The sequence below is a fragment of the Podarcis liolepis genome, assembly GCF_965112155.1.
Source record: "Podarcis liolepis genome assembly, chromosome: 7".
Lineage (NCBI taxonomy): Eukaryota > Metazoa > Chordata > Lepidosauria > Squamata > Lacertidae > Podarcis > Podarcis liolepis.
In genome coordinates, this window is record NC_139561.1 from 68,268,989 (window position 1) to 68,281,468 (window position 12,480).

Here is a 12,480-nt window from a genome sequence, read left to right on the forward strand (position 1 = left end):
TCTAAACGTTGTTGGACAACAGTTCCCATCATCTCTCCCTGTTGGTTATGCTGTCGGAGACTGATGGGAGCTGGGAGTCCATCAATATCTGGAGGGCACTTTTTTGGCTTCCCCTATCTTAGCCTGGGACGCGGGTGGCGCTGTGGGTAAAACCTCAGTGCCTAGGACTTGCTGATTGTAAGGTCGGCGGTTCGAATCCCCGCAGTGGGGTGAACTCCCGTCTTTCGGTCCCAGCTCCTGCCCACCTAGCAGTTCGAAAGCACCCCTAAAAGTGCGAGTAGATAAATAGGTACCGCTTTATAGCGGGAAGGTAAATGGCATTTCCGTGTGCTGCGCTGGTGCTGGCTCGCCAGAGCAGCTTTGTCACGCTGGCCACGTGACCCGGAAGTGTCTGCGGACAGCGCTGGCTCCCGGCCTCTTAAGTGAGATGAGTGCACAACCCTAGAGTCGGACACGACTGGCCCATACGGGCAGGGGTACCTTTACCTTTATCTTAGCCTAGCCTAGCTTGTGAGGGTTGTTGTTGTTGTTAAAATTTGTATACTGCCCTATACTCAAAGGTCTCAGGGCAGTTACAACGTAAGATCACAATATAAAAACACAAAATGCATAATTGAAACAAAAACAACCCACTAAGATACAAGGGGCTGGGAAAGAGAACTATGCCTGGCATTGTCAGCTCCCTGGAGGAAAGTTGGGATATTGGTGTAGTAATAAAGCAATAGATAAAATAAAAGCAGGTCTATATGACTTAGCCTGTGTGAAGCAGATAACTTTTCAAAAGTTTGCAAATTGTATTAGAGACCCATCTAGTTTTCAGTGATGGGAGGTTTCCACACTTTGAAGTGTTTTGAATCCTTTTCTTCTTCTTTTTTGCAATAGAGGTTGCCAGCTTTTGGGTGGCCCTACACACCACTCTGTCCGGCCCTTGGAACTGTCCCAGGCCATGCCCCTCACTGGCCCTGCTTCCCAGGCTCTTTGAGTGCTTTTGCTTGTCTGGAATGTGTCCTTGAACTCTGATAACACCTCTTGCTTGCCTGGAGGGAGGGTAGAGAGGGGTGTGTGCATTCATTGCTCCATCCCCTTTTGCCTTTGGCCACACCCAACACTTGCATGTGGCCCCTGAGAGTCTGCTCCAGGAGGGAATGGGGCCCTTGGTCTGGAAATGGCTCCCTACTCCTGATGTAAGGGGAGTTAGATCACCGACAGTTTCTGATCTTCTCGTGTTCAACCGAAAGCCTTCGTCTCCCGAACGCCAGCTGACTTATTGAGCATGGAGTGCCGCGGCAGAAATGTAATCCAACATTTATGGGTTTAATAAAAGTTGAATAAGCTTCCATGCGCTGCAGCCTTATCTGTGCTCCAGCATGCAGAGACTCTTGGCAGTTCCGCCACTGGCAGGTCAGCATTGATACATAAAACAGGCGAGTTTGGTGAGAGCTCATTCCGCATGTGTTGTGCATGCAGGCAGCTCTTCTGGGTTCGGTACATTCAGTACAATCTCCTCCAGATAGCTGGGTACTCTTCCATCATGTTGCCACAGCTGTAATAAGCAGCAGCTTTAAAAATATTTCTGTATTTATAGCTGATAATAGAATTCACAGTGTCTTGATAATGAAACTGATGGTGGTGGTGGTGATTTGTACAGCACCTAACATCTTAGAAACATGGCACATATGTTTTCCAGACTACAGCAGTCCCTGCCAGCCTGGGGGCTCACAGTCGGATAGACCGGAGACTAAAGGGAGAAAGCAAGCAAAAATTCAAGCGCTAAAGTTCCAAAAACTTATGTGATTGTTTTTCTCATGGCTGGCTGGAATGGCTGCTGACCAAACAGCAGTTGGTGCCTGGTGGGCTGATGGTTTGGGCCTCAGTTAAGAGATATTATTATTTTTTCCATTAAGTGGCATATGCATTTTATGAATACAGTGGTACCTTGGGTTACAAACACCTCAGGTTAAAAACACTTCAGGTTACAGACTCTGCTAACCCTGAAGTAGTACCTCGGGTTAAGAACTTTACCTCGGGATGAGAACAGAAATTGTGCAGCGGTGGTGCAGCGGTAGTGGGAGGCCCCATTAGCTAAAGTGGTACCTCAGATTAAGAATGGTTTCAGGTTAAGAACAGACCTCCGGAATGAATTAAGTATATAACAAGAGGTACCACTGACATGAAATCAAATCAAATCATGATAGCTAAATAAAACTTCCATGTTCAGAGGCAGTATAGCAAGGTGAGTATCAGATACCAGAGGATTCCATCTCTGAAGCCTTTGATATATCTAGGCTTGCATATATTTGTGTGTGTGAGTCTCTTTACAGTTTTTTAATAGTGGGGGCTGTAGCATACAGGACCACAGGCAAAATGTGGGGCAAAGACTCCAGAAATCAACAGGCGGTTGGGTATGTATACAACCCCAGGCCACATCGTACTCCACTTCCTGTTTTTTGTTTTCTCTTGCATCCTGCTCCAAAGTGGCAATGCAGGATTCATACTTGCCTGAAAACTCAGCCTGTTCCTTTTTTGCTGTTTTGCAGGAGAATGCAAAGAATTGGAGTCATGTGGCAAGTGCATTGAAGGAGATGCTACTCTGAACATCACGAACTGTGTGTGGATGCACTGCCGAGAGACTGAGGAGAAGCCAGGTGAGCTGCGGCAGGTGGTGGGGGATGCTTGCCAAAATCTCCGTTCATACACCTTGTAAAGTAAAGGTAAAGGTACCCCTGCCCATACGGGCCAGTCGTGACCGACTCTAGGGTTGTGCGCTCATCTCACTTAAGAGGCCGGGAGCCGGCGCCGTCTGAAGACACTTCCGGGTCACGTGGCCAGCATGACGAAGCTGCACTGGTGAACCAGCACCAGTGCCGCACACGGAAATGCCGTTTACCTTCCCGCTATAAAGCGGTACCTATTTATCTACTTGCACTTAGGGGTGCTTTCGAACTGCTAGGTGGGCAGGAGCTGGGGGGACTGAACGACGGGAGCTCACCCCACCGCGGGGATTCGAACCGCCGACCTTATGATCAGCAAGTCCTAGGCACTCGGGTTTAACCCACAGTGCCACCCGCGTCCCCACACCTTGTAAAGAATGTCCCAATTCTACACGTTCTCTGCAAAGTGGAACATATTTGCCTAAAGTAATTCCATTTCCCTGCCTTATCCTCCCAGTTCTTTGAGTTTTTGTAATGGCTTCCCTCTTCTCCCCCAGATGGTCAAAGAATTCCATCGTGGTGTGCATGCTACATAATGCTGCCAGGTCCAATAATTTGCTCACCTGGCTCAGTATTGTCTGCTCTGGCTTACCATCACCTGCCACCTCTCTTCAATGGATGATGCATGCATCACTGAAACCAAGACAATGTAATTTCCAGGTGGTCACCCTTCCAGGCACTGACCAGACCCAAACCTGCTTAGCTGGTGGCTTTGTGGACCTTCAAACCATACCCTTGGACTAGGCCTTGCATGCAGGAGGTCTCAAGGTTCAGTCCCTACCATCTCTTGTTAAAAAGATTCGGCCAAGATTACCAAGATGTTAGGAAGCCACAAAATGGTGCATCAAGCCATTTCCTGTCTTCTCTGGCTGGTTCTGGCTCTCCAGTGGGGCCACCAGCCACTTCTCATTGAAGGTCCCAGAATCTCTGGCGCATATGCCTTGTGCTTCATCAGTTGCCACCTTCTCCAAGGGCCACTCAGTCCCTGACTTGGACCACTCAGTCCCTGGATGTGCAAGAGGCAATATGCCTCTGAATAAAAGTCTCTGGGAATACAAGTAGGGAAAGGATGCCTTAGGCCTGATCCATCATCCTTTACATGGCCTTCTGCCTTCCGCTTGTCTTGCTTGAAAGTAAAAGGCAAAGGACCTTGCTACTTTAAGGTCTATGCCCTGGCTGATACTTGGAAATCCCTCCTTCCATTTCCTGGGAGTTTGTGGCTACCCCTCTGAGTGTAATCGCCTCAAGCTCTGCATCTGTGTCGGTTTGTGTACTTCGTTTGTTGCCATGACTGCCATCCCCAGGGGGATAGATAGATGGGAGCCACAAAGATACAGCCTTCTGCTCTCTGCTGGTTCAGAAACAAACTCCCATCTCACAACGTTGTCCTGGAAGCTCCTGTCGAAGTGCTTATCTTCGTACAGAGAAGGAACGGGGTGATGTCCTGCCCTTTTCCTCGCTGCTACCTGGCCCTTTTGTCCACTTCATCAGGTGTTCAGACTACCTGGAGCCCTACTTGCTACAGCAGGTGGAAGAAGGGTGAGGCGAAAGATGGGAGAGATTTGGTTAGGAACGTAGGAACCTGCCTTATGCCCAATCAGACCATTGGTCCATCCACCTCAACATTGTCCACACTGACCAGCAGCTGTTCTCCAGGATCTCAGACTGTGTTCTTTCCCAGACTGAGATGCTAAGGAAAGAACCCCAGGGCCTTCTGCATGCAGAGCAGATGCTCAGCCATTGAGCTACGGCGGCTTCGCAATACAAGAAGCTGCCTTATCCTGAGTCAGACCTTTGGTCCGTGTAGCTCAAACAGTCCCAGGAAGTATAGCCAATGGTGGGGGGGGGGACGGTTCCCCCTGGGTGCCATCTCTAAGGGGGGTGGCAAGAAGGCATCCTGCGGGGGGGGGCTTGCCCTGCCGCCCCTGGGCACAGCAGCACAAGCTGCCAAAATCGCGCAGCCGTCGCGTACAGAGGATCTCCTGCTTGTGACTGCAGCAGCGGTGGAGGGATCCCACCGCTGTCCATATGGCGCTTGACCAGCGCCGTCGGCAAACTGCCCCACGGCGCATGCGCAGTGCCGCTGTATGCTGTGCATGCTACGTACGGTGCGTGCACATGTGCAGTACGTAGCGGCGGCGTGCATGCGTCACATGTATGCCGCAAGCACATGTGCTGCTGGGCTGTTTGCCCCGCTCCTGACACCCCCCACTGGGTGCTGATTAGCCTTCCATCGCCCTTGTCTGGAGGGCCAAAGGTTCCCCACCCCTGATCTCAGGTGAAGGAGTCTTGGGTAGCAGCTGCATCTCCCACCCAGCAAACTCTAGAGTAGATCCTTCTTTCAGGAAAGATTTGGGTTGTCAAGATTTCCTCTGGTGCTTATTCCCCACTCCACATTCTTCACTATCTACTGTATTTTTCGCTCTATAGGACGCACTGGACCATAGGACGCACCTTGTTTTAGAGGGGGAAAACAAGAAAAAAAATATATCCCCCTCTCTGCCCAGCGCCCCTTCAGTGAAGCGGCAGGAGGTGCCGCGCAGAGAGGGGGAGAATTTCTCCCCCTTGTTCTCCCCCTCTAAAACAAGGTGCCATTCAAGGTGTGTTCAGGTCGGGGAGCAGCAGAAAGGCGTTGCTTTCCCCCACCGCCAGCCCCAAAGAGCAGGTCGAAAGGTAGTTAATACAAGTTACAGGTGGGTAGCTGTGTTGGTCTGCCATAGTTGAAACAAAATAAAATAATTCCTTCCAGTTGCACCTTAGAGACCAACTAAGTTTGTTATTGGTATGAGCTTTCATGTATCTGAAGAAGCGTGCATGCACACAAAAGCTCATACCAATAACAAACTTAGTTTGTCTCTAAGGTGCTACTAGTTAATACAACTGTGTATCCCTGTATAGGGAAGTTTTTAATGTTTGATGTTTTATCATACTTTTATATTTGCTGGAAGCGGCCCAGAGTGGCTGGAGCAATCCAGTCAGATGGGCATGATGTTGTTGTTGTTATTGTTGTTGTATTTATTTATTTATTTATTTATTTACTTACTTACTTACTTACTCACTCACTCCTGTGTTAAATCATGCTTGCTGTTGATTGCAGCATCCCTGTCCAGGTATGCTTCCCTCTTGCCATCACAATTGTGTGGTGAGGAGGGCAGCAGGGTGATGCCTACTTAGCTCCCCACACCGTCTCTTGCATCTGCATCAGCCCCGTCTTCCACACTCGTTGGGGAGGGGGAAGATCAGATGACCTGAGCGTGCTCTATGCAAGCAGGATTCTGAATCGCACCCAGAACCTAAGGTCCCATCTGCACCATGCATTTGAAGCATTCTTAGACCAATTTAACAGTCCTGGAGTCATGTTAAGAGTGCTTAGAATTGTAGGTCTATGTGGCCAGAATCTGTAACAAGCTGCAGTTCCCAGGATTCTTTGGAGGAAGCCATATGGTGTGGTTGTGACCCTGGAGGGTAGCCAACTTGGCAGCCTCCAAGCATTGTTGGACTGCAACTCCCATCAGCCCCAGCCAGCATGGCCCAATATTCAGGGATGATGGGAGTTGTAGTTCAGCAACATCTGGAGGACATCTCGTTGGCTAGCGATCTATGTGTGACTCCACTCTCCAGACCTTCACCCAACGTTCAGGGGTGGGAGAGGAGACCGCAGACGTGGCACATGATGCCAGTCACGTGATGTGAACCCCAGAATAGAGCTTGTCTTTCACTTTGTTTCTGGTTGCGTAGCCCTGTATAAAAGAGTGGGGGAAATGTGTGTTTGGGGGAGAGGGAGACATGCAGGATTTTCAGTGTGACTTGGTTTCTCTCCTCTATCCTCAGGTTCCGGTAGCTGTGTTGTGAAGGGAGAGCCGGCCAAGGAGAAGTGTCACTTTTACAATGTCACTTCCAGGTGTGAAGGTAATGCTTTTCTGCCCAACCACTGATCACCATGCTGTCTGTTAGGCCTCATCATCTGCCTCAGGACCTTTGCCTCTGCCTGTTCATTCTGGAACCTGATCACCAGGACCTCCTCAAACATTTTTCTTGCTTATGACTCTTGATACAGAAGCAAGAAGGAACTAGGGAGACGTTCTGTTCTGGGTGGGGTGGCACTTCCTCCCTGAAGGATCAGAAAAGTAGCTAGGGGGAGGAGACTCCCTGATCTGGAGGGCCACAGGTTCTTTATCTCTGACATAGAGGACACTTTCACATGACCAGCTGGAGGAGTCCTCTTCAAACCATTTGCCCATCTGATCCAATACAGGCTGCCCTTCCTGGCAGCAATTTTTCCTGAGTTATCAGGCATCTTTATGGGATTTCTTGCCATAAGGTACATAAGGGTTCATTCCTAGCTATTGATGTTAACAGCTGTTTATGTCTGTTTATTCATGTTCTACAGCTGTCTAAATAAAAACAGCACTAAATAAATAAATAGTTAAATCACAAAAAGCAGATGCATTTAAAATAAAACTGAAACAATACAAAATATTCGCTCGTGGCAAATATCCATTTATCCAGCTATGAAAGCTTGCCCTACCATGTTCAGTAGTTTCCAGAAAGTGCAGACATTGGGAGCCGTTTGTATCTTGACACAGGCAAGATGGTCTCCATTAAGATCTAGCTCTGTCCTGTGGGGCAGTAGATAACAAATCTTTGTCTTCTTCCCTTCAGGTATTTGAATGACTACTTTTTTATTAGATAGGTAGCCGTGTTGGTCTGCCATAGTCAAAATAAAAAAATTCCTTCCAGTAGCAGATGTGACCAGAAAACACCATCGCTTATAACAAAATCTAAACCATGCTGAAAGGAGAGCCATAGATAATCTCAGAAAGGTATCTGAAGAAGTGTGCATGCACACGAAAGCTCATACCAAGAACTAACTTAGTTGGTCTTTAAGGTGCTACTGGAAGGAATTTTTTTTACTTTTTTATTAGTTTCCTCTAATTATTCTAATTTATATAAATGTAGTGTGGCTTTTCTTGTCTCCGAGTGTGCATAACCCTGAGTGTGCTTCTCTAATGTGATGATCTGCTTGGATAATGCAATGTGTGGTAGGGAAATTTTCTTGTAGGAAAGAGGTGTGGGTTGACCTCCCCCCCCCACCCCCCTGCTAATGATGGTTCTTTTCTTAGCATCCGAAGCAACCACCAAGCAACCTCCACAGCCAACCACCAAAGAGCCTCCAAAGCCAGCCACTAAGGAGCATGAGATCATCACACTTGGTAAGTGTGATTCCCCTTATCTTTTGCGCATTGGAGAAGGGGAGGGTTTGAATGTTGGTGAGCTAGTGCTAGAGCATCTCCAAGTGGGGAATGCAGAGCGGCTTCTTGGTGGTCATATGTGCTCCAGGCACTGTTTTCCTTAGCAAGCCCTTCTGTTGTGGTAAACACTTGTCACTCGGGGAACAGGACCACAGCTTACCTTGAGACGTGAGAGCAAACATGGCGGATTACATCGCCACCTTACCTAAGTAGAACTATGATCTTCCTATTTTCCTAAACCCAGAGTCTCAGTGTGATTGTATCCAGGGCAAAGTATGCTTCTCCAACAATTTGGACTTTTAGAAGACGTCTGAAGGCAGCCCTGTTTAGGAAAGGTTTTAGTATTTGATTAATTATTGTATTTTAATACTTTGTTGGAGTGGCTGAGGAAACTACTACTACTACTATTATTATTATTAGGATTCAGTTCAGATTCTGCTTAGAATTTAGCTCCAAATCTTCCCACCCACAAGCCCACAACATGTTCCCAATCCTACATGGAGGGTCATTCAGACCTCACCTTTGAAAAATGACTGTGCTTTTAGCAGCAATTTAGAAGAGAGCAAGACTTCCCACCACTATTTCAGGTGAAAATTAAGGGGCTTTAATAAAATAAAGCAGATCCTTTTGCTACTGCCAAGAGGCCTGGCAAGCTCTTGCTGTACACCATTGCTGGTTTGGATGAGAAAGCTTAACAAGGCAGGCCAAAGGAACGGAAAGGGAAAAGCTAGCTAATAAAGAAGTGAAGGAGAGATGGATGGATGTTTTTCTCAGGGAGAATGAATCTTCCTGCCGAAAAGAAGAGCAAGAATTGAAGAGCTTTGGGCTAATTAAAGTGAGTAACTCTATCCTGAATCCTTGTGAATTATTGATCCAGCGCAGGCTCCCGACGGGAAGTTGTATGCACTCATTTATCTCTGCGTGAGCGAAGGCTCCTGTTTTTCGGCTTCCACACCAGTCTTGCCCACACTGTGTTTAACTGCTTCCTCTGTTTCCTTGCAAAGTGCACCCCTTCAGTAGCAATGCTGCAGCATTGCGTGGCTGCTTTTGTGATGGAGATGCGAAACACTTGGCTGGGTGGTGAATGCACAGTCCGTGGAACGAAGGTTTAAGTTCTAGCAGCTAAGTCTTTGCAATATGACCTGTACATGAGCTGACTGGCGTGGCATGCTGGAAGACACACAAAAAAAGCTTGCAACAAAATGACGCCTTTCGATCCTTACATCTTGTAGGTGTAAGGTTGGCCAGGAGGTGCCATTTCAGACACTGCCCGCCTCAGCCACCTAATCTCTTTCACCATCAGGAAAGCTTGAATTGTTCCTTAAGGGTATTTTTCACTGTGACCCATTAACATTGCTAGGGGGAGTTTTTGGTGAAAGCAGGAAATTTAGGCTGCAGAGGCTGTTGGAATTTCTGTGCGACAGATAATCATAAGACTTGCAGGGGACTTACAGGTACCCCCTGTATGCTGCAGGGAATTCTGGAGATAACCAAGAGTACGTACCACTCTGGCAAGACAGTGCGCAGGCAGGTAGAGTCTCAGCTGACATACCAGATGGAGCTGGTAGACAGCCACCTTGGATACAGAATTAACCTTCACCTCCATGGACAGCTGTGAGTCCAAAATGACTCCCAGGCTGCACACCTGGTCCTTCAGGGGCACAGTTACTCCATTCAGGACCAGGGAGTCCCCCATACCTGCCAGCCTCCTGCCCCCCCCCCCCCAGTACTTATTTCTTGTCAGGATTCAGCCTTAATCCATTAGCCGCCATCCATCCTTCAACTGCCTCCAGATAGTAATAGTAATACCTTGAGCTTGGCAAATCAACAACTAGCACAGATCTCTGAGCAGAGGTGTTATATGGTCTGTGGCCAAGCCTCCATACAGGTCTTTGTCAGCTCAAACTTCAGAGCTCTCTTTAAAGTTAGTACAGTACTGATACCTTACTCCGGGACTGCTCTCCATTGTGCACACAGGTCCATCTTCACTGTGTTGGAGGGGCTGCTGTGTAGTTGGTACATAGAAGCACATGTGGGACTGCTCAGAGGTGGCTGAATTTTTGAATAAGTTGTTAGCTGGGGTTTTTTTTATGACGGAACTAATCATTACTCCATCTTTGGACCTGTATATGAAAACAAAATCTTGTTGTAATTTTGTGTATTGTATACAGCCTTGTAGCATTTTTATGAAACGTGCAGCCTATAAATGCATAAATATTATTGTATAAGTGATTCAATACAAAATACACGCTTCCCCCTCCCCCCCAAAAAAATCCCCCACTCAATCTGGAGGGGCCAGTAATAGTGAGTGGAAAAGTAAAGAATATGATCTCTCAGTTGTAAACTCTTTCAAGAACATGCAAGTCAAACCACCATTGCCTACACTGATTGGCAGTGGCTCTCTAGTATTTTTGTGCAGGGGTGTCTTCTGCGTATAAAGCAGATACTCTCCCCACATTGAGCTGCAGCCTTCTCCCTTTTTGCCAGGTACCTTCACAACCCCCTTGCTCTGTCTCCCCCTAGGTACAACGGCCAGCCCTCCGCTAACTGACTCCCCGGAGTTCCACCCGCCAGGATTTGACTCTGCCAGCTTCATCGGGGGAATCATCCTGGTGCTCAGCCTCCAAGCCGTTGTATTTTTCGTGGTGAAATTCCTCAAGGCAAAGGACAGCACCTATCAGACACTGTAAGTTCCCTACAAGCAGCTGGGAGCAGGGGGGTTTTTTTGATGGTGGTGGTGGGGAAATGTGCTGTCCTCTGAGAAGCAGAGAGGGAGATGGTCTGTGCGTAAGAACATTCTGATCTTCATTTTGGGGTAGTTTCCAAAGCAATTGCTTTGTTTAATCTGTGGCATCTTCAAAGACTGACAGCTTTATTATGGCATGAGCTTGGTGCACAAAAGCGCCTGCCCTAATATGTTTGATGGTCTTTAAGATGCCTCAGGGCCTTTTGTTGTTTTTCATTTGGTGCCCAAGCTATAATAGTTTAGACCAGGGTCACATCAACAGTGTACATTTAAAGTGCCATTATACTCCTTTGTCATGGCTTCCCCCAAAGAATCCTGGGAAGTGTAGTTTATTAAGGGTGCTAAGAGTTGCTAGGAACTAACAGAACTCAGTTTTTGAGTGGTTTTACTGTCAACCGCTCTTGTTAGGGAACTTAGGGAATTGGAGCTCCTACCTCTAAGCACCTTTAACAAATGACCGTTCCCATGATGCTTTTGAGACATGGAGGAGCCATGACTGTAAAAGTGGCATACTGGTGTTTTAAATTATGGTGTGGATGTGGCCCAGGGCAGTTAAGAAACTATATTCATTAAAAAAATAAGACAATGTGGTGGTGTTAGTGGGAAAGTTACTGGAACTGACTACTCACACATGAAGACCGAGAGCATCCAGTGGGATGCAAAGCCTGCCTTCATGATGGTCGGCCATCTTGTATCACACAATAACTTCCTGTGTGTTTTCAAAATGGCTGTCCAGGCTGTGAGTTTCAGCTCTCCTGCTGTCTTCATTTCTCCACCCCACCCCCAGTTTGTCTTCTGTGCATTTTTGGGGTATAAAGCACGGCAGATCAGCTCTTATATCCCTCTAAACACAGAAATAGAGGATCTTACGCTTGACAACCTTCCTCCCCTCTTCCCCACCTTCGCATTATTCCTGTGTCCTTGCACTCAGTTTTTCTCTCCATTGCTGCTGTGCAATTCTCACATACATGCTACTGAATGTGTTCAAGGACTGACAGTTCGACATGCCACTGAGCTCAGTACTCTTTTGTGCTGAGGAAGGGGCTGGTCCAGCCTTCTCACACCACATAACTTTTAGTGAAGGCTCGTTTATTTCCTCAACACAGATATTTGCAGTCTCATATCCAACCCCATGACTGGCTGTCTGCAGTTCTGGGTTTCTCTGCCATCTTCCTCCTTTGTTCTGCTTTCTCTCCCTCTATCCCCTGGCTGCAAAACTGTGACTCACTTTAAATGAGGACTCTGGATCTTTAAGAAGGGCAGCAAAGCAAAGCTTTGAAATTTTAATTATTATTTAAAAATCTTTCTCACATTCATTATGGCTGTGTTGTGATTACGGCTCTCTTTAGATGTCCCAAAGTGGCAGCAGGTAGAGGCATTCACATGTTACATTCAGTGTCGGCATACCTGTGAACACAGATAGTTCAGCTACACACTTGTACAGTTATTCACATGTAACATTCAACGAGTGTACAGTCTATGTATGCAGTAGCTGAGCTGTTTTACACAAACACATGTGCCTGTGTAGAAACAGCTTGTACTTGTGTTTAGTGTAATGTGTGAACATGCCTTAAAACACTGATGTGTGTATGACATCAGTGGCTACTTTCACACACCTAGGGTCCCTGTTTTTATTATCTTTCTCATTCCCCTGGGTTGCTATTTTCATTGTCCTCCAATTTATGGAAGCCAACTGTCTGCAGCAGGGAACAGTTTCTCTCTGAACATAAGAATAGCTCTGCAGGATTACACCAGTGGCCCATATAGTCCA

The 12,480-nt window shown here is 47.2% G+C and overlaps 1 protein-coding gene across 2 annotated transcripts in view; it reads left to right on the forward strand.

Moving 5' to 3' along the window:
* Positions 1-12,480, forward strand: part of CD164L2 (CD164 molecule like 2) — a 35,148-nt gene that overhangs the window by 10,989 nt on the left and 11,679 nt on the right. For both annotated transcript variants that reach the window (XM_083512259.1, XM_083512258.1), the window contains exons 2-5: positions 2,538-2,645; positions 6,543-6,620; positions 7,835-7,924; positions 10,487-10,649. In XM_083512259.1, the coding sequence (XP_083368385.1) occupies positions 2,538-2,645; positions 6,543-6,620; positions 7,835-7,924; positions 10,487-10,649 (439 nt within the window). The remainder of the gene's footprint in view (positions 1-2,537; positions 2,646-6,542; positions 6,621-7,834; positions 7,925-10,486; positions 10,650-12,480) is intronic.